Here is a 23,690-nt window from a genome sequence, read left to right on the forward strand (position 1 = left end):
ACATTTTTAATAATATAAATAATTTTCGTTTTCGTACCGAAAATAAATATTTATTACTTATATTATTGTTTATTTTCCAACAATCCAAAATACCGCATAAATATTTTATATGCTTGTTAATTTTTAAATAAATGCAATAATACGTTTATCAGGATATACCAATTTATTGATTTATAAAATTTTATTTGGTTTAATAAAATATTTTCATTAAATGAAAATGAAAAATGAATCTTAAATGTGCGTTGCTTCATAAAAAGAAAAAGCAAGCCTGTGTAAAAGTCTATTTTCTTTCAATACAAAACGTACAAACAGTTTTTGTGTTATGTCTATTGACAAGGTCAGATTTCATCTTCGACCTTTGGATAATAGATTGTGGTCGGAACAAAAATAGTGTATGGAATAAAGTTTTTGAAGGTTTAATTTATGAATTTATCGTTATAAAGTTAAATAAGTTTATTACATATGCTACCTTAGCCATATTATCTACGAAATTTTTACTATTAATAAACTCTCTGTTTTTACAAAAGTTAATAGCATTTATACGTTGAAAAGGTTTTACACAATTTTTTTATTAAAAATATATCTTTCTTTGTAATCAAAAAATCAAGAATGGCTTGGCGATTATAATTTATAAATATTATTATAATTATCATTATAATATATTTCAACTTTGCTAATAATCTATGCTGAATTTTAAGCATTACTGGATCATTTTGCCACCAATTTACTAAAATATTACGTAATATATATACTTATATATAATATAATTATAAAAAATTCTTGTTTTTTGTTTTGTTTTGTTTTGTTTTGTTTTTGTTTTTGTTTTTGTTTTGTTTTTTTTTTTAATATATGAATATAAATATTATCTCAAAGTTAATTGAATTATTTGTTTAAATATAAATTTTAATGCTCATTAATATAAGGTCATAAATGTAAAATTTTACATGACTAAATAAAACAACGAAATAAAACAACTTTCTCTAATATTGTTTTACAGTAAATTTAGAATATACTGATTTTGTTTCTTATGACTTTCACATTCATTAATCCTTTGTATTAATTTTCAATAAATTATAATATAATTTAGAAAAAGTAAAATTATTTATTTTAATATCGAAAATAAATTTCCATGGTTATTAAAATATTAAAAATATAACTTGAATTTTTTAATATCAAAATTTTCAATCTATCAAATGTAATACACACATCTATAATTAATGATTCACAATAATATAAAATATCCAACCTATAAAATAAAAACTTAAAAAACAACCTATGAAATAACAATCAAATTAGAAAGTTATTATTATATAGTTTATTTCATATCTATTATACATTAATTTAATTGTGTTTAATATAATTAACAATTAGTATGCTATTAATTTGTATTATACGCTCTGTTGAATATTAAATTTTTTTAATAAAACTTTTTATTATACAGAATTGAAAAATAAGATTTAGGTCACTCATGAATATATATAATTTTATTTTTTACTAAAATATGCTCAACTTATTTTGATGTCGAAAAAAATATTTGTTATTTGGAATAGTTGCGGCTACATTTTGAACTCTGATTAACGCTATTTACACGCTGTACATTACAATATGTACAAATAATTACACCAACCTCTAACATTATTATGAAAAAAATCATATTTAAGTTAAAATTTCAAATAAAACTTGATTTATCAAAGTATTAATGTCTAGAAATTTATAATTAAAAGCAGCTTTGAACTGCTAATATGACAAGCGACCATAAGTTTTATAAAAGCAAGTCTCGATTTATGTCTAACTTTTACTTACAATACAGGCCCTCTCAAAGTTTATTTCAATTTTGAAAGTGCTAATTCATATTAGCGATAAAAATACAGATTGCAGTACTTATCTTTTTATTACACTGCGATAAGTTTCTAATACCTTTGACATTACATGCAAATATTTGTTGTTAGTCAACGTTTCGAATTATGTAAAAATATTTAAATATTTATTGTTTATGGAATGAAATATTTTTAAATTTAAGTTCGTTAAGCAAAAATACATCTAAATTTTTTAGTGATTGAAATAACTTGAATATCATCAATAATATTTATTAAAGATTAATTTCGTCGAAAGTTTAGAAAAATATCATATTTGTAAGATAATGTTAAATACCAGCAATGATAAAAATACGATAATTAGTCATTCTTAGGCAAACTGTATTTAACAAGAGGCGAGTAAACAATTAATACTATTAATGTTTCGACTATCTAAAATCACCTGAACATCTGTCTCACTTAAAATTTGTTTATCTTTTTAATGCAGTTTTATAAATTTAATTTAATCTTATTATTTATAAGTGATATTTATTGTGTTATTTTAAAAGAATATTATTTTACCAATAAGATAAGTAATCTTAAACATAATATTAAGATAACAAAATTTATAAGAGCTCTAGTAAGTAATATAGTAATTATAACGGTAAAGTAATAAAAAAAACAGTAAGAATAATATTTTGTGACTATAAATAATTATGACACGTAAATAAATACACAGTAATACGACTAAATTCGTTCCAATAATTATAATTTTTTTTTTTTTTTTTTTTTGTACTAATTTAAATAGAAACTTGTCAAATATTACTAATTAATGTCATTTTATTAGTATGCTACTTATATGTGTTTGTACATGCGCGCGCGCGCCCACACACACACTCATTGAATCAATTTCTAAATATTATTTTAATAAATAGAGGTAAATTTTTTTTTGTTAAAAAATCGAAAAATTAACAAATAGTTTCCTGTATTATATATTTAATTTATGTGAGTCATTATCCAATTTCTATCCGTTGTATTTCAATATTCAATAACATATATATTGATACTTCATTTAATATTGTTGATTTTTGTATAAGTATATTTTCTTATAGGTAAATGTATTTTTAAATTTAAATCAACTGATAATTAGGTGATCTCATTTTAAAATATATTATTTTATTTATTAATAACGTATTACTGAAAAAATTAGAAGAATTAAAATATATTTAGAATTTAATAAATATTTGTTCTAAAACGTGTATTCAAGTCACATTACGTATCAAGAATTATAGTACCTTAAAGAAAATAAGAAAATTAACAAAATGTAATAAAACAAAATTCTTATGTTAATATTATATTCTTACATTTTTCACTATTTATGAGCTTTTTAATATTTATGATTATTTTATAAAACGAAATACAAATATTACTTCAGCAGCTTGTTGAATTGTTTGTTTATATTATTTTATATATACGTATCTTTTGGGCTATAAATTAGAGGTGATTAAAGCTTTTAGTTGTACATCTATACTTAAATTTATATTAGCCTATCTCGTGATGTTTAATGTTAAAATAAAGTTATCTTATTTTAGACTGAAACGTACAAATATAAGGAAATAAAATAAACAGTAAAATTGAAAAATAATCTATATAATTTTAAGTATGTAATATGTATTTTATAGAATTTATATTATGAAAAATATGTATAATATTCGTCAATTCGTATTTAAATTCTTATCGACGTATTGTATATTTTTTTCTTACAAATATGTCCTTTAAATATAAAGGTTAATTAAACATATGTAAAGACAAATTTAGTTTAAATTTTCTATGAGTTCAGATGAGTATTAGAAAAGTATAACAATTTTCCTTTTCGTTGACAAATAATAATAGCCGATTAAGAGTAGATTTACAAGTTAATGTGAACATGTACCGATTATAAGTAGAATTAAAGAATTTTCACTATTACAATATTAAGAACAATTGATTATCACTTTGATATTTTATCTGTTTTGTGTAGAATAAAATCCCAAATTACCTTATAAAGTCATAAATTGTAATTCTTATAATTATTTTAAGGATAACAATAATGGGGCTGACTTTTATAATTAAGATTTGAAACTGTTATATCAACGTAACAAATAATATGCATAAGAATAAAATTAAAAACAAGTGTAATATTAAAGTACAGTATTAAAGCAAAATGTTCACTGTTCGTGAAAAACTTCTCAATCTCAACGACAATAAGAAAAAGCTATAAACTAAAATGAGTATACATTAATATAAAACGTAATGATCATTGAGACAGTAAAACAATAATATGCTTTTGAAAATCATATAAAAATAAATAATATAAAGTTTTTATCGGGTGTAATTAATATAGCTAATTTAGTATTATAAATATATCATAGGATAAAAAAAATTATACTATTAAAGTGTTGGCAGCAGCTGCAATGCAGAAATGTAAACTGTAAAATTATAATTACAAAATAGTAGTTAATGTCTTAAACGGATATGAGCCCAGTTGGGAGAGATTTAAATGTTAGGTTGAATTTCGTGTGAAATGAAAACAATCTGTACTAGCGAATATAAACAACAAGTTCAGTCACTGGAGAGCCTATATTAGTAACTTACGAAATGCGTTTGAGCATCATAGTGACACAGAGAATTAATATTACTAAATTAATACTACTAATATTTGTACTAAAGAAACTTGTTTTGACAAATTAAGCCCTATTGTTTATGAATGAAATGTCGAAATATTTGTAGAGCCGTCAATACAGTAATAACTTAGTGTTAAAACTTTAATAGGCCGGATAAAATAAATTGCAGCAGTTGTAGGAACTTAAATTCCCTAACTAAAAGCTAATTTTATCCATGGTGTCAAAAAAAAAATCTTTTATACTAAACACAGATTTTACTAGATATAATTTTAAGAATGTAAAATATAATAGATTAAAAAATATGATTAAATATTCAGCGATTTTTCTTAGCAGAATACATTGGAAAAAATTTTTTATAAATAATTGCCTGTGGAAAGAATGATGTTAATAGAATGTCAATCGGGATGATTAAGATGCTAATGAAATTTATATTAATTAGTTTAAATTGTAATCGAGTGAGAGTATGAGTTTAAAATTTTAAAAAATCACTCGTTAAGTTTAGATAAGTTAGTACATTGTGACATAATTTTAATAGGTATGAAATAGAAGATAATTGGAAATTAAAATTTATACTAAATTGACAGAAGGGCGTAGAATAATCATTTTAAATAAAATTAAACGTATCATGGGTATAATGAAAGAACTATTATGTGTAAATACTACCTAGGCGCCTTTTAATATAATCACTGAAAATCTAAACTAATTATAATATAGTTTTATAAAAAAAAATATGAAAAACGAAATGCCATAGTAAATTAAAAAAAAAAAAAAAACTTTCATTCGGCAAATACACGCTTGTGAGATTTACAAATTATTTACACGTACTGATGTACGATATAAACTTCATTACATAAGATAAATACATAAATTTAGAGAATTCGTAAATAAAGTGGTTAGAAAAACGTTTAATGAATAACAAGGCAAAGATAGTGAAGAATATTGGTAATTACATAATCATGAGATACAGAATTATATGTTTCGCTCAATATTGATAGAGCAATTCAATTATGTAGACGAATATAATTCAAATAGTGTAAAATGGAAAATACAAGAATAGAGTGCAAAGCATATTTTCTGAAAAAAACCAGAAATTTAAAAACTTATAGGCGAACTAAGATAATATTTGTATGATAGTGTAAAATGATATTTAAACAAAATTCGCTTTAATCGAATCTTTAAAAAATTATGTAAATCAGAAAGTTAATATTTTTATGTCGATGTGTTAATGAACTTTTAAGTTTTGAATCTAACTAATAATAATAATGATGATGATGATGATGATGATGATGATGATAATAATAATGCAAGCATACGTCGTAATTTATATCCAATGTATTCGAGCTTTTACCTGGAAATAGATATTATTGGATGCAAAGTGTGAATGAATATTTGCAAATTTCTAAAACGATAGTGCAAATTTAAATGCAGTCAAAAGTTCATTTGGTCCATCATATCATTATTATTTCTTATGTTCTATTATAATTTATTTATAAACTTTTCAATGAGAATATGCCATAGTAACATTGATTTATACAATAGTTCATCCATTACAATATTCGTATATTTCGGTGTTAAATTATTCTATCGAACAAGATTTAGTTTGTAAGCTTTATTAATAAAAACTATTTTGAATGTACTTTTTATTTTAATTTTATTTCATTTTAACACTTTCTTTTTATGTGAATTTGTCCATTTAAAAAAATTTATTATTAAAATTGTCTTTTTATTGCAGGTGAAAAGATAAATTTAAAGAGATAACTGTTTTACATGATATATTATATTTTTAAGTAAAAATTGAACGTATTTTTTTATTTAGTAATTTGTAAGTATTTTCAAATATCTATTATTATAAAGAGTATTATTATTGCAAATATTATTTAAATATTCTATATTAATGTATGTGTTAAATTCTGTATTTTATTACATTAAATAGATGTTAAATGTGATGAAATACTGATAGAGCAACAAATAATAAATAAAATGTATTATTAATGTATTAATATAACTATCTTTTTATTAAATGGTTTATTAAATGAGTTTTAAATTCAATTTGAATTTAAAATTTAAGCTAATTTTCTTTTGGATTTTATGTAACATCGATCCAACTGACTAATGTTATAATTAATAAATTAAGACAGCAATCTTTTATTTTATACAAGATTTGTATAAAAAAAAAGAAAAAAAAGAATATATATATATATATATATATATATATATCTAATCTGTTGTTCTGTAAATATAATACAATTATAATATAATAATTAATATACATAATTCCTAGACATTTTTCTCGATAAAATGTAAATTTATTTGATTTTAGCTAATTTAGTTCATTTGTGAGCCTGATTCTTTCATTTCTTAATTATTAATTATGATTTTCATTCCGCTAATCTGCTGATAATTTAATATCGTCATTTCTCAAAAAAATAGAAGAAATGAAAATACGGAGAGAAATATAAAGGCACAACTCAACCCATAACGACGTATAATTCAATCAAATTAAATTATACGATACTTATTATCGTAATATGTAACCTCAAAGAATATCAATATGTCGTGATCAAGATATCGTGCACATAATATGAGAAAAATCTTAAAAGTTGTTTATAGTTAAGCTCGGCTTCTGAGTATTGGTAAATGTATGCGGTATAATTTGCAACTCGATTGGACATATAAGTTTTTATTCCAACAGAAATGGAAAATAACTCTTGGGTATGGCTTGAGTGATCTCGAATTGCCGTCGGACACACGCGTGTGTTATTTATTTTTTTAATTTTTATTTAACACGAGCAATTTGCGATTTTATCGCAAAAATTTCAATGGATAAATATAATAAAAAATATATAAATTAAAAATATTATTTGGAAGTTCGTTTGATCCGCGTATGCGCTAAAAAGAACGCGACCAGTCAGTATAATCGATCGATAATAAGATTCACGATAAGTAATAAAGCATTAATATATAAATTTTAAATAGTAATTGAATGAGAAATATCTGATATTGGAATGAAATTGATTCGTAATTTTGCATTATTTTATAAGCAATGTAATTGGCTTATAACTAATTATGAGGTAATTATTAACAATCGTAGGATAATATTGTATGATTGAATCTTCATTATGTAATAATCGACTGTTCAATAAAGCGATAAAATTATCACTACACAAATAATCAACTACACATGGCGTCAATTATTAATTAAATTTTTTTGATTAAAATTACGATACGTGTAAAAGAATTGGACTTTTCAGTGGAGACGACGTGCAAACGTTTTTTTGAGTAATAAAAAGGATACGTAAAGTGCCGACGGAAGAGTGAGGGGTGATAATATAAGAAGAAAAAAAAGTTTGAAAACGATTTTGCTACGCGTAAAGCTTGGTATCGCCAGACGTTGACGATTGATCTTTGAATCTCGAGAAACGAACCAAATTGTTATGTTGTTGTTTGGAATTGAGTAAAATTAATTGAAAACCATTGAAAACCATTGAAAACCATTGAATGCCCGTGTACTGCCTAATGTTTCGTGACTTTTAAAAGTGGCTCGTTCGCCTTTAATTAGCTTAAAGAGAGGTGGAAAAAACAAAACAAAACAAAACAAAACAAAACAAAAAACACAACAAAAAAAAATAAAATAAAATAAAATAAAAATAATAAGAATAAACTGGCGTCTGGTTTATTCAAACGAATTCTTCGACGATAAAAGCCGTTGGGCAGATAGCAAAGAGAATAAAATACGTTTGCCTAATTTGGGCAGTGATATTTGTCGGACAATCATAATTAATGGAAAGCATCGATTTGGATATAATAATTCGTAAACGAGGAGTAGGAAGAGGCGTATTATAACGATATTATTAGATTCGTACGAAGCAACGATGACATACGTAGTTTTCACCTTGGCGATCAAGAAAAAAAAAAAAAAAAAAAGAAAAAAAGAAAAATGAAAAAAAAAAATGAAAAAGAAAATGAAAAAATAACGAGTAAAGATAAATGCGTTGGTGAGCGCTTGAAGAAATACTTAAAAATATAAGATTCTTATCAGTTTGAGTGCGATTAAAGCCTACTTGGTGTTTGGTGTTCGGTAGATGTTATCGAGGGAAAGGCTGCTAGTGAGCGGCGTTTTTATGTGTACGGTTAGAGGAATTTGGGATCGAGGAGAGCGCGGGTGCAGGGAGCAAAATCGTCGCTCGTCCGGGAGAAGAAAAGCTGAAGGAAGCGCGCGAAATTCGAGCCATTCAACGACGAAACTTGGGTATGCGCGCGAGCGTCGTCAAGCATTGATAATTGCTGTGGGACGACGGGATAGTAGTAGTGGTAGTGGTGGTAGTGGTGGTAGTGGTAATGGTGGTGTTGGCGGTAGTGGTAGTGGTAGCGGTAGTGGTAGTGTAGTGGTAGTGGTAGTGGTAGTGGTAGTGGTAGTGGTGGTGGTGGTGTGGTGGTGGCGGTGGCGGTGGCGGTGGCGGTGGTGGTAGTAGTGGTGACGACTTGAATTTGCGAATTGCCGTGGTTCGTAAGGACGGTGCGGGTGTACCAGGAAGGAGGGGGGGGGAGGACCGGTGGAAAACCGGCGGTCCAGCGCGGAGGCACGTGGCCAGCGGCCTCGGGAGAAGGGGAGGGCGTGGGCAAGCGATATGCATGTGTATATATACATTTGTGTTTTTGAGAGTTACATGCGCGCGCGCGCGCTTGTGTGGTGTGAGTGATATATATATATATATATATTTGTGTGTGTGTGTGTGTGTGTATGGTATGCGTGTGTATGCGTGTGTGTGTGTGTGACTATGTGCATGCGTGCGATGAGTTAAGTAGAGGGAGAGAGCGAGCGGCGGGGAATGAGAAGGTGGAAGGGAGCGAGGGAGTGAGGGAGGGTGAGCGGTACGTGAGAGAGAAAGAGATAGATCGAGCAAGCACCAACCTGTCACTCTTGTCGACCTGCACGAGTGGCGCGAGCTCCTGCCTCGGTGGCTCCGCCGAGATACCCTGGGCGCGGTGCTTCCTCGGGCGCGGCTTAGTTGGAGCCAGGGGCGACTTGAATGGTAGCACGCTCAAGAATTTATCGAGGTGACTTCGTAATTCGAGGATCTCCTTGTCCCTCTGGCGCAACTGTGCCTCCAGTTCCGCGACCCGCTCCTCCCTCAGGCGTAGCAGCTCCTGCAGCTCCGCCATGTCCGAGGGCGGCGGCTGCTGCTGATGTTGCTGATGCTGTTGTTGCTGTTGTCGTTGTTGTTGCTGTTGTTGTTGCTGCTGCTGCTGCTGCTGCTGCTGCTGCTGCTGCTGCTGCTGCTGCTGCTGCTGCTGTTGTTGTTGTTGTTGTTGTTGTTGTTGTTGTTGTTGATGCTGTTGTTGTTGTTGCCGTTGTCGTTGTCGTTGCTGCCGTGGTTGATGTTGCTGCTGTAGTTGTTGCTGTTGCAAAGATAACGACGACGACGACAACGACGAGGAGATTGGTGGAAGTAGTGGCAAAGTCAGTGGTGTCAGCGGTGTCAGCGATGTCAACGGTGGCAGTGGCGGCGGTGGTGGTGGTGGTGGCGGCGGCGGCGGCGGCGGCGGCGGAGGCGGAGGCGGAGGCGGAGGCTGCTGGTGGTGCTGTTGAAACGAGTGCCGCCGCTGCTGCTGCTGTTGTTGCTGTTGCTGTTGCTGTTGCTGTTGCTGTTGCTGTTGCTGTTGCTGTTGCTGCTGCTGCTGCTGCTCCTCCTCGTCGTCGGCAAGCCGCTGCTGCGGCGACGAGAAGCACAGCGAGTCGAAGCACACGCGCATAGACACGCAGGCGTCGCTGATCAGCCGGCACTCGGTCGCCCCGTCCATCAACTCTGCTGCCGCGGGCCCGAGGCGTGAGCCGCTGTCGTTGCTGTCGTTGCCGTAGTCGTGATCGTGATCGTGATCGTGGTCGCGGTCCTGGTCGTGGTCGCCACCCTCGCTGACAACGTTGTATTAGTCCGATGCTGCTGCGAGGGCATGCACGCGGGCAAAGGTCCGCGGGTGCACTGACTGCGCCGAGTGCGACGTGCGGCCAGCGCCGGTGGCCCCGGTCCCCAGTCCGCGGCGGTGGCCCGTGCCGTCGTCTCTGCCCAGTCCGCGCGGTCCGGGACGGGAGCCACTTTTCTGACCCACGTGCCGCGACTGATCGAGGGCGCAGGCGCACCCAGGGAGAGCGGCTCCGTCGGACAAGTCGTTCGCGACGCGCACCGGCCGGGATCGTTTGCCGATCGAGCCGCACTCCCGCAGCTCCTTCCCGAGCGCCACCAGGTGCCGGTCGATCGTCGGCCGCCCGTGCCTCCTCAGCCTCCGCGCCGACAGTGTCGAGCTCCGCCGCGTATGACGCACTCTCACCTCCCCTCCGCCGCCCGTTCCCTGGCCGCTTACCCATGGGCCCCGGGCCCCGTCCGTTACGTGCTGCCGCGCCGCCGAATTTTTTTTACTCAAATTCGAACTACGGCCGAGTATGTTTCATCCGCTTAATTAGGATCTCATCCTCAATTGCAATTACTTGTATCGCAATCTCCCATATCCTCTCGGCCGTTCCCTACCTTTTCTTAGGAAATAATATAACATTATTGCTTACTTACTTTAAGTACATCGATCGTTGACTCTATGTTGTTGCTTTTTTTTGCCTTTTTGTATTGTTTTGTTTATTGTTTTTTGTTTTTTGTTTTTTTTGTTTTTTTTTGTTTTTGTTTTTGTTTTTGCCATTATTATTAACTCTTATCCAAAATCATGTGATAAAGTTACTTTTATATTTATTTATGTAGTTATGTTTTATGAGGCTTATTTATACCTTACATAAAGAGCTTTTGGCATCGTAAGAAAAATTGGTCATTGAATGCAGGATAAATTCTCCTAATGCGTTTATTATTTTGCTTTACAGTATCTTTTATTTCGTTTAGAAAAAAAAATTACAATTACATCGTTGCTGTACAATGAATAATGTAGTAATGCACACTTTTTCACGCTTATCGTACATTTATAAAACGAAACGAAATTTCAAACGACTACAAAGTAAATTTCATAGTTTATTTGTTCTCTTTTAATGGTGACGATAGCTTTGCAAGAATAACGATGGAATTCTTTAAGATACTTAGTGCGTCAAAATTATCATTCCGTCCACAATTAGCTTGTATTGAGAATTTCTTGGCGTTAACATAGAGAAATAAGTTTAGCTAAGCATTACGTAAGATATGACTAAAATAATTAAAATAAATGCATGTCAACGACGATATTTCGTTATATAACTTTGAAGTATAACCACTGCTACTCGCATTAACTGAAGTAACGGGATGCTTAAGCATTATTAAGACACATTCGAATAATAATTAGAAAAAATTTTTATTACATTATATTTAGAGTTCATTAAAAATATAGAGTATTTTAACAGAGCAATAGTTATATATATATATATATATATATATATATATGCAATTCAGTAAAATTTGCAATTAAGACAAGATGCCAAATTAATATTTTATCTATGTAATAAAATGGTAATACTTAACTTGAATTTGTCCGTTCACAGCTAATAATTGATCAAAATCAAGTATTTCCGAACAAAAGCTTGTAAAAATAGTATCGTTATATCTATGGAGATATACTATGGGTAAATAAAAGTGCCGTTACAGTATTTATAATTTTGTTTATATTTTGTTGGATTGTTTTATACTTTTGATGCATAAAATCCCTATCGAAGTTGGCAAGGATATGGGGCGTGGGGAGATAGGAAGAGTGAGTGAGTGAGAGAGAGAGAGAGAGAGAGAGACAGACAGACAGACAGACAGACAGATTTTTAGAGCACGATAGATCAATGATTAATCTTTAGTACTAAATGATTAGTACTGCATGCATAATAATTTTGAAGGGATCGGTCTTTTATATAAAAACTTCAAAGCTAATTGTTATTCGAACTAAAATCGACTAAAATTTAATCCGTTTTCTCATAATTGTTTCATTTCAATTAATAAATAGAGGTAATGGCTAGTTAATAGGTTTTACTATTATTAAATGGTATGTAATGGAAATTGGGATAGGCGCTGAATATTAAATATTTGTGTCTTCGTTGCTTATTGCCTAATTAAAATTATAGTGGCTTGGAGGCAATTGTTTGAAATCACATGAACGAAATGTGTATTAGTTGATAGAAAATTGTCAGGCGTACAAAGGAGATGATTTATTGTAAACTACAATGATCTGGTTTCAATGCGGAATCAATTTGCAACTGCAGTTTCATCAGGTTCAAGCAGCGATACTACTTGATCGATTTCGCGTTCTTTGTTGTTTAGCAACAAATACCAATGGCTTTATGGATTTTGTCATTGGCAGCACAGTTGAGTAATCAGCCGCATTTTACTTTAAAAAGTCAATGGAAAAAGTGCGCAAAGGGTCCAATGTACTTTTACAGAATGTCGCCTGGGGTCCTTATTAATAAAGTCGATGATTAATTAAATAATCGGTATCCCGAATAAAATGAAACATGGCGTGACCGCACTTGTTGATATTGTAATTTCTATTCAATAAATTATTATAACAATATACCGGTAATTTCTTTATTAAAAGTTAGCCAATAATAATTATTATGATCACGTTGTCAAAATATAAATAAGTATGAGCGCATAAATCGGATTTTATTTATCATCGATGGTGTGCGCATACTAATCATTATTAAGAATAAAACTTATATATTTTTTTCAATTATTGTTAATGTCTATTGTTGATAACGGACAATAATCATTTAACATTATGAAATTTAGCGAGTTATTGTTAAGAAGAAGCATGACGAACAAATTTCCTCTCCACTTTGCATTTAATTAAAATTTTTAATCCATTATTTAATGTTATATAGAAAAAATATTGAATTTTTCTATATTATTATTATTATTATTATTATTATTATTATTATTATTATTATTATTATTATTATTATTATTATTATTATTATTATTATTATTATTATTGTCTAAATTAAAATCTGCTATTGCGAATTGTAATTCATTAACTTTTAATTATCTAGCATAGAGAATTGCAATTGGAATTATGAACTATGAATTTATAATTATCAGTTTCGTAACGCCGGAGTAACGTATGTTTGTACAACAAGAATCGCAGAATTGTATGAACTTCTTGAAGTGAAAGTGAGATCGCGTTGATCAATTCTTGATGAGACGGTATAAACTCCTTGAACTGAAAATGAAGTTATGCCGATCAATTTCTGTTTGGTTACATCCACCGATACTGTAATTTATCCAAACGGATTAACATTCATACTTATAAGATACATTTGAGAAGGTAAATGGAACACTTGTACATTTATATACAATAAACAGCGAGAATTTTTTATTTTATAAGGAGAAATTTAATCGCATTATCTTATTGTTGGCGTATATAGAGTATTAGGATTATCGATAATGGATTAATCGAAACATTCGTTGTTAATTCCGATTGTATAATACGAATGAGCTTCCTTTAAAGAGTATAACATTTTGTAAAATTGTAAAATTTTAACATTTTGTAATCAATATAACATTTTGTAAACAATTGTAAAATTAACTCAATATGAATATTATTTATATTTTAGTATAGCTTTTAAATGTAAATATATTTTATGAATTGAAATTATTTAAGCAGTTAGCAGAATAATTTGATAAGCCGATATTAATAATTAATGATAATTAATAAATACACCACAAATGTTAGTATTAAATTTGCTTAAAATGTTTTTCCTACAAACTTTAATTATTACCAGAAATATATAAATTTATAATTTTATTTACTTATAATCATTTTATTTCAATACAAAAGAAAAATTCTATTTAAAAAGTATGTTTTTCCCGTTATTCACAATAAATTATATCATTAGCCAAAAATAATAGCAAGTATTTATTCGCTTTAATTTTTAAATAATTTATTATCATTTTTATATACCTATACTGTTAATAGTTAAAAAATTTCTCTATATCGTATTTAATTTATAAAATTTACTGACATAATAATAAAATAGTACAAATATTAATACAATTAAATAAAAATTAATCACATATTTTTATAATATAATTCCAGCAATTCAAGTGGCTGAATATTTATGATGTGATGTATGGATTAGTTTTATGTTTCAAATATAAAATCATCTTTAATCGAGCAGTTTAATGTGCATTATTGACCAGAGAAAACAATTGTTGAGGTGGATGTGATAAAATTTTGTGACATATTTATTTGTTTTAAAAATCATTTGCTTACGTATATCATACTTGATATTTCTTAATTTCATAAATATCACAAACTTAAAATTTTCAATTTAAGGTAATACGACATGAAACCCAATTTTCGATATTAGAAAAACTAAATAATTGATGTATAAAGAAAAAATAAAAAGAAAAAAAAATCCTTATAGTTTATTGCAAAATTCTTTAATTATACAATATTTTGAATACATATTTTAATATAGTGAGTATAAAATTTAATTTTGCACTTAAAGTAATATATTATTATTATTATTGGCATTACAATTTTTTTGGTATTAGTTGCATCATCATTTCTGACTTATTTTGGTTTTTTAAATAATTTTACCATGGTTTCAGGTGTTTTGTTTTTGTTTAAAATTAACGATCTTAGATTAGAAAAAATCTTACCAATTAAATGCACATCCAATGGATTGTTGTTCCTTTTTATTTTTATGCTACAGGAATAAGGAAGTCGATTCAGTTGAAAAAGTTTCTTTTCTACTTTATCCGAAATCTAACAAACTGTATTTTTTTCTTTAAAACTTTTGTTTTAAATTTATATACACATATGTATATATATATATATATATATATATTCATATGCAGAGATATTACAATATCATCAAGAATATGTTTCAACATTAAAAAGAATTTTCTATTTAATAGTTTTCGAGATACTGAGAATATATTTTACTTTAAAAAAAAATGTAATATTGTAGAAAGTTGATTTTACTTATCGCCAGTTTTGTTATGTGATACGCTCTAGATTCTAGAAATTTTTTTATTTTTATTTCTTTTAATACGATTCATCCTGTAATGAATTCAGATTTAAACTAATCTTTCATTTGAAGTTGCTTGCCTTAAATTTCTGAAAAGTTTGGAAAAAAATTGGAAAGATTCAGAAAAAATGGACTTTTGCATATCATTAATATATCATTCATTTTTTCATTATCATGCAATGAAAGTTCGTATTAATGTTTCTTGCCAAAGACTTGAAGATTGTTTTTGTTATTTTTTTTCAGTTCAAAGTAATATCAATCATTTTGATTAGTTCTATTTTTAAAAATATTTATTTATTTAATACTTTTACAAACTCCCACATTTATACAAACGTATTAAATGGAATCTTCTACAATATTAAATGAATGATTCATTGATTTTATAAGTAAAATATTAAGACTGAGAAGTTGAAAAAATACATCAATATAGCGTTAACTTCTTTTTTATGCAAAAATTGTATCTTGAATGCATATGCATTTATATTTTTTACTTATATATATAAGAAATAGTAAATTTATATATATATATATATATATAATAGCGATTGTTGCAGAATAGCAACTTAACTATACAACACAAAAAATTTAGATGCATGGCAGTTGTCTATAAAATTTGCTTATATATTCATAAAGAATATGAAATATAAAAACAAAAAAAAAAAAAATATATATATATATATATATATTTATTACTTTCTTCTTTTATAAAAAAGAATAGATTTTAATGCTGACATAATTTATTTTTATAACCATATGATGATGTCTTATCACTGAATAATTTACAGTGAAAAATATATTGATAAATATTTGCTGTTTATCACAGAAAGAAAACCTTATTTAAAATCAATATTTTATTTAATATCTCATTAATATTAATAAATATAGCCATTTTATGAAAATATAAAATAAAATTTAATGAACAATATTTGACATAATTTAAATAATTTAAAATAAAGTTAATATTTTTACAAGACCAAATTTCATTCAATTAAAATGATTTAATATCCTACAGAAGTAAAATACCATTTTGTAAAACGCACTATTTAATAAACGAAGAAGGATAATGTAAGCTAAATATAATCTTCATGCTTTTTTTTATAATAAATTTGTATATTAACCAATGTGCAATTGAATGATAATCTAATCTCTAATAGTAAAATACTTTTTATAAGTAAAATGTACATACATTTACGATAGACTCAACGTTTAAATTATTAAAACATACTATAAAAATTATATAAAGATATATATTATTATAAAGATTATATTTAAAAAACAAACAAACAAGCAAAAAAAAATTTGTTTGAAAATTTTTTATTTCATTTTTTTAAATAAACATTTAATTGAAATTTACATTATAGTTATTAGTAAAATTATAAATATTTTACTTAATGAGGAAAACCTTTAATATCAGGATTAGATAAATATTAACTAATCATCATTATTAGATATTATAATTATTTATGGAAAGATTTTGAAATATTTAAATAATTACTTATTTTAAATATAAAATATAAAGTTTTTTTTTTTAATAAGTATTTATTATAATTATTTATTACTTATCAATGAGTAACTGAATTATTTACTGAAACAAACATATACATATACATGTATGTATATATATTCATATATTTTATATATTATTACAGAGAAATTATCAATATTATTTTAATACTCTAACTGTTTTGAAAATTTAATGTAAATACTTTTAGAGTTCTTTGTTTCTGGTTTCTGATGTAATTATTCGTTATTTTATTTTATCGTTATGTTATGCGTTATTTTATACATTTGATAATTTTATTGATAATGGCACTAAAAACCATCATTCTCTTGTACTAATTAAAAAAAGTAATTTGAAATTGTTTTCGGCTGCACGAGAAATGTACTTAAGTGGCAAAATACATTAACGATTTATTATTTTAATTTACTCGTTATATCTATAGTATTATATACAATATAAATAAGTGTTCTTTTTATAAATAATTTTAATAGGGAAAATTTTTTTTTTTTTTTTGAATTACAATTTAAAACACTGTTTAATAATTCTTACTCCGAGCGAAGAGGAAATTTACAAACTACGGTCTGTCAACATTTTCTTTCCTAACTGCAAATTTTCTAATTATATTTTCTAATTATTTTACAATTGATCTTAAATTGTCAAACTTAATTGAAGCATTGATATCAATGAGCAGAAAACGATTGAAGCTTATATTAATCACAGTATATGAAACGATTCAAAATTCGGAACAGACTTTTTCAAAATTAAATACTAGTAAGTTATGTTTTGACAAAAAACGCACTAGAACATCTATCATTAACAATAGAAGAATATCGGCCATCTTTTACGATAAAAGAGTTTATGGGTATACAACTTTAAAAGTGAGAAACTTTATATTTCATTTGGTTTTATAAGGGTATTGTAAATTCCAATGGGCCGAGGGTGTATCAGTAATGGGAAATAAAGAAAAGCATGTGAGATTTTTTTAGGGATTCGGTCGGATAAATGGCTAATACGTAACTTTAGAGACTAGCGACGAACGTACGAAGAAAAAGAAAAAAAAAAAAAAGAAAAAAAAAAAATTTTAAGAAAAAATAAAGATATTGTAACGTACGTTGACATTTTTTTTTTACATCATGTCACGTTATGATGTCGTTACTCCCCTTAACAGTCTCGTATCACAGAATAATTATTAAATTTTATGTCGAAGGTTCAATATAAATGAAAAGAACATATTTCCATCGATAAAAGGACCAATGACACTTTGAATGATAATCGTCGATTAAGTTATCGGAGCTGCTTAGCAATGTAAGTTGAAAAAATCCAACTCCACCTAGTCGTGTGAATTTAACAGCGAGGGAAGCAGCCGGAGAGTAGGCCCGGGGCGCAAAACGACCTCACCCAGTCCTGCGCTGCCAGGTGTCGGAGTTGGTTAGCGGTTGATTGGCCGCCCGCGGCCCTTACGCAATGGACATCGTCGCCGATTGTTCAATTTGCATCCCATTGTCCGCTCGTTACCGTTCCATCTGTGCACCGGGGACAGGCGCGCTGGGCCTCAGGACCCACGGCTTTGATCCCATATTCGCGTCCTCTGGGCCGTCGTCTCTCCCTTCCCATCGGCCAATATCAGCTAAACGATAAGCTTGTTTATTATTCATCCCCTACGAGTGCGCCGCCATTAAATTTCTAAAGTACCTTTCCGCGCAAATTAGACTCGTTACACCGTCACGCGGTCGTGCCACTTATCATCCCAATCTCCTTCGTTTTTATCCCTCTTGCTCTTCTCTCGCTCAGCTAAACATTTTTCAACAAGCGAATTCCTCTGCTCGAAGATAACTTGCTTATGCACAAATGATCGGATTTTCAGTTTTGATGGACCTTTGGACATCTACAAAATTCTTTGTTTCTTTTATCTGTTTTATCTTGGAATAGAAATTATGACGATAAAGCGACTGCAATTGTTAATATTGTAGATACCTCGAAAGTTACGGACAGTTGTCAAAAATACGTTCGCAAATGTCAGTGGAAGTCGAGAGAAAATAGTGTGCAAAGTATTGATATAAAATTTAAATAATAAAAGCATAATTATAATATATCTCGATATAAATTATTTAAAGCTCTACATTATATATATATATATATATATATATAAATTTATCTTGATCTGATTCATTTTATTATTAATACAATAGTAAATTAAAATAAAGTTTAGATTAATGTAATAAAGGATTGGCGTGAAAAAGAGACGGCGTTCGGCTATTATGTGCAATCATACCAAGTAATTATATTACACGCTGCAATTAACAAAATGATCAAAAGGAATGAATTCTTTGTTGAGAAATTCATGTATATTTACTACTTATTTTATAAATTATTCGATAAGCTTCGTAATGACGTAATGACGAAGAAAAATATTACGAAATTGCAATTTTACAATTTATTTTTGTTTCAATCTTAAATGAATAAGTTAAATTAAAATTATAATATAAATTTTTTAATAGTTACGTCTCATTCTGAAATATAATATATGCATGAATAACTATTAATGATAGGTAATGAAACTAAAGAATTTTAACTCACGCAAAGTCTATTTATTCGCGCGGCCCATATCTTTACGGAAGTATTTTCATTAATTGTATGTAATTTTGCTGGATAAATTCCATAGGATTTGTTATAACAAATTTCTTACCGTCGTAGCTACTAATAAATAGCTTTGTATTATTTACGAAATTTATTAATCTCTCTCTCTCTCTCTCTCTCTCTCTCTCTCTCTCTCTCTCTCTCACTCTGTAATTTATCGATAAATACTAGGTGTTTAGGAGTAGGTAGGAGGTATCATGAGTTTTTAAATGACGTTTAAAGTTGTTTTTTGCATTTACGATAACATTTATCGATAAAGAGAAAGCAAATACATTATAAATTGTAAATATAAATCTTCTTTAATTGCAACGCGTGGATGCGTTTGTCATTACATGTGCAATCATAGACACATATGCCAGCAATAATTGGAGGATTTGCAAAATTCCTTTTGCATGGTTGAAACGATTCGTTGCTTTTATTAATTTAACATTGATACACCTATACAATGTACACATTTAATATTATCGTACATTATCGGAATAGTATCTTTGGACTTGCAAAAAGCTTATCGCATAACAGTACGATGTTTGTATAATATCAGTAAACTGTCACTCAAAGTGTAGTTCGATATCAATAAGCATATCCTTCCTAGATCAATATTCATCTCACTTTCAAATTAAGCGTATCAGTCAAATTAATAAAATTGAAATAAATTATGTATTATTTTTTGCCTATAGTTCGTAATTGATTTTCATACTTGGAAAATTTTTTTCGAAAAACACATTTACATGAATAATTGAATAAACAAATAAATTAATAAATTAATTAATACATAAATAAAGGAATTCAGATTTATAAGATAAAATCAATAAGATTACTAACAAACATAGAAATTGATGAATTCGTGTCTTTAAAGTAAATGTTTGGCTATTTCTCGTTGGATTTTACGTTTTTTTTGCCTTGAAATGCAATTAAATTCCGTAATATTATTTCATGAGCTAAAAAAAAAAAAAAAAAAAAAAAAAAAAAAAAAAAATGTATTCGGCACGTAGAAGTCAAACGGAAAAAAAATGATTTTAATTACGTTACGCCCTATGTATTTGTAATTACACAGTAATCTTGATTTAGAGTATTTCAAATTCCATACAGCTCATTCGACTTAAAATAAGAATAATTTTTTGTGTGCTTTTAGTTTTTTTTTTTTTTTTTTCTGATTTTTCATCATCCTCGGCAAATTGGCTTAGTTTCTTTCGAAACGGGAATTCGTGTTGATCTTATCTGAGGTACTTTAATATCTTTAATACTTTAATATAAGAAAAAGTAAGCCACGGAATAAGTTAAAAAGCTGATTATATATGAAAGCGCCAAATGAAGATAGTATGAATAAAATTCTATTTGATTTAAATATGCGAGTAAAGAAATAGGAGCGAAGTCATTATGCTAATGCAAAATGTCGGCAATGAAGTTGATTAGCAGATTTTGGCGAGGTTCCGTTGAATCGGCAAGTGAATTTGAAATCTCGAATGGGAAGTCGCAATATCAATTACTCTTGCCTCCGTGCCGCTCTATATCCGACATCGGATTAACTCGGCCTCGAAGGTCTTGAGATTTTCCATCTAGGCAGGAGCCCGAGAGATATATTCCCATCGTCGTTCCAGCGCCGAATGCCGGGACTCTGACTGAAAATCCAGCACCTCTCCTCGACCCCTTCAACTTCCTTTCCCATGCGAAATTGTATTTATCGCGGTGGGCAATACTTTGCTCGTCCATACCACCTCGCGACTTCTTCGTCGCTAATACCCAGACGCGACTGCGAATAATCTGGTTTGGTCGATCGATGCCGGCGCCGCTCGCCGTCCCCAGGAGGCCGGCTAATCGTCGCGAGTCCTACGGGCATCGATCAGGCGTCGTCCCGATCCCGAAGAGGGCGCAAGACGGGGGTGGGTCGCCATCCCCCGGCGGCTCGCTTTCAGGCCGCCGCCCCCTTGCATTTTAAATCAAAGCCCGGAGGTAACGCAATCACCGGGCATCACGACGCTTCCACAATTTTCTACTTTAAGCTACTTTATGTATTAGTGCCCCTGTCTGTCGCCGCTGTCGTTGCCGCCCGGTACATTAGTGCGCGCTCGTCCCGGCGCTCCTAACCGAGTTATTTTATTAAGCAACCTCTAAGCAGTAGCGGCAGCAATAGCAGCAGCAGAGGCGGCGGCGGCGGCGGCGGCGGCGGCGGCAGTGGCAGCGGCGATAGTGGCAACGACGGCGACGGCAACGGCGACGGCAACGGCGACGGCGACGGCGACGGCAACGGCAACGACGACGGCAACTGCGACGGCAACGGAGCCCGCGCACTCGCGACTTTACGCGCATCGTTAATTACACTTTTAGTCCTGGCTCCTGCGCTAGTCGATTTCTACCTTTGCCGCCCTGCCACTTTACCCTCGTTAACGCTTACTCCTGCCAAGTTATAAATGCGTCCTTTCTTATCCCCCGGCTCTTTTAAGAGCCTTTATCCTATACCACAGATAAATATTGCTATACAGGATAAATTCGTCTTATCAACTTCTCCGAACACGTCTGCATAAAAATTGCGAAACGCTTTAAGAAAAAATGTAAATCACAGCTTAATAAAGTATTAATATGCAACGCTTTGGCAATTTCACTTGTGATCTGTGAGTTTCTTCAATTTTATTTGGATGAAGAATACACAGCAGATAAATTGTAGAGATAAATATGAAATATGATAGTACGAAATCACTATTTTTATAATAATTATTTTCTTTATTCGTATTCACGGGCAAAAATATTGCAAAGAATTCATTTACTTATTTTCATACTTATCCAATGAAATTAATTTTAAGCATAAAAAATATGTAATTATTAGCTTCAAAATAGGCGCGAACGGCTGTATGAAAATTAGTTTAACAGGGAGAAGTTGCAAAATTCGAAATTGTACTAGCGATAACCGGATACCTTTAGGCACATTGAAATACACTTACTTTTTATTCGATCGATTACTCTAATGATAATGTCATTATTATTATTACTACTACTATTGTTGTTGTAGTCGTTGTCGCTGTCGTCGTTGTCGCTGTCGTCGTTGTCACTGTCGTCGTCGTCTTCGTTGTTATTGTTATTGTTATTGTTATTATTATTGTTACTACCACTACTACTGTTATTACTATATAATTATATAATTTCTTTGTTAGAATATTAATTTTTATTAGAAAAGTAATTTTTCTTTTCTCTCGATAAAACTTATTAGCCAAGATTTTCATATTGCATGCATTTAATGAATAAAAGAAATATAAAATGGCATAACGCACCAATATTATACCTGTAGCTTAATTTTCATAGCTCAATTCCTTAATGCAACTTGCATTAATGAAATGAGATATTAATAATTGTTTCTAAGAGAAGGTTGAAGTAATTCTAAGTAAGTTTAAGATGAATAAGCCCCAATAAAATAATTGATAGGATTACATTTGCAATGAAAATAATTATTTCAATGGTATAAAAATTTTCTCTCCTGCAATATTAATAATTCTACTTCGCGCACAGTCCTGTTTTAGCTGTCTTATTTATATTTACATTTCTCGAAATAAAAGAATTACCCTTCATGGCATACTTATAAAAGTATTAAATATCTAAGATAAGAACTAAAAAATAAAATCCCTTTCCTTTTGCACGCGTAAACAGTGCATTCGTAAATAATTTTTATGCTACAAATTACCTATGGCTAAAGGTAAATTTACTTTTATTTCGAGCTTTTATTTCGAACTTTAATGTAATTGAACGAATCCGCGTAATTCTAATTAAGATTTAATGCAAGGTAAAGAAGGAAAACAATTGGGACTTGAGCAATACAGCTCTCAATGTCTTTGTAAACTTAATTTCTTTTTGCGGAAGATAATTTTAACAAGCACTGTAATAATTATAAGACGCTATAAGCTTTTTGTTTTAACGCTTTAAAATCAAACTCCGTAGTTGTGAATTATCCAAAGACAACACATTCCGTAATAACAAAGAGCAATTTTAATTTTTACTTTTACATCAGCTAAAATTGGTTTTTTTTTTGCCATACATAGGACTTCAAAGAACCAACGGAAGCTTATATTTTCGACGATCTATGCAAAAATGTAAGCTCGTGATGTCTTGCAGAGGATGGGACCTGGAGA

The 23,690-nt window shown here is 30.1% G+C and overlaps 2 protein-coding genes across 2 annotated transcripts in view; both read right to left on the minus strand.

Moving 5' to 3' along the window:
• Positions 1 to 9,656, minus strand: part of for (cGMP-dependent protein kinase for) — a 73,176-nt gene extending 63,520 nt beyond the window's left edge. The window contains exon 1 of the mRNA XM_011498477.1: positions 9,369 to 9,656. Coding sequence (XP_011496779.1) covers positions 9,369 to 9,619 — 251 coding nt within the window. The 5' untranslated portion in view covers positions 9,620 to 9,656. The remainder of the gene's footprint in view (positions 1 to 9,368) is intronic.
• A 329-nt stretch (positions 9,657 to 9,985) lies between these two features.
• Positions 9,986 to 10,292, minus strand: LOC105361641 (putative uncharacterized protein DDB_G0274855; the record flags this gene model as incomplete). Its single annotated transcript, XM_011498893.1, has 1 exon — positions 9,986 to 10,292. A coding segment is annotated over exon 1 (273 nt), but the record flags the coding sequence as incomplete, so codon positions are not given.
• Positions 10,293 to 23,690: the final 13,398 nt, after the last annotated feature.

This window comes from Ceratosolen solmsi, unplaced genomic scaffold (assembly GCF_000503995.2).
Source record: "Ceratosolen solmsi marchali unplaced genomic scaffold, CerSol_1.0 scaffold30, whole genome shotgun sequence".
Classification (NCBI taxonomy): Eukaryota; Metazoa; Arthropoda; class Insecta; order Hymenoptera; family Agaonidae; genus Ceratosolen; species Ceratosolen solmsi.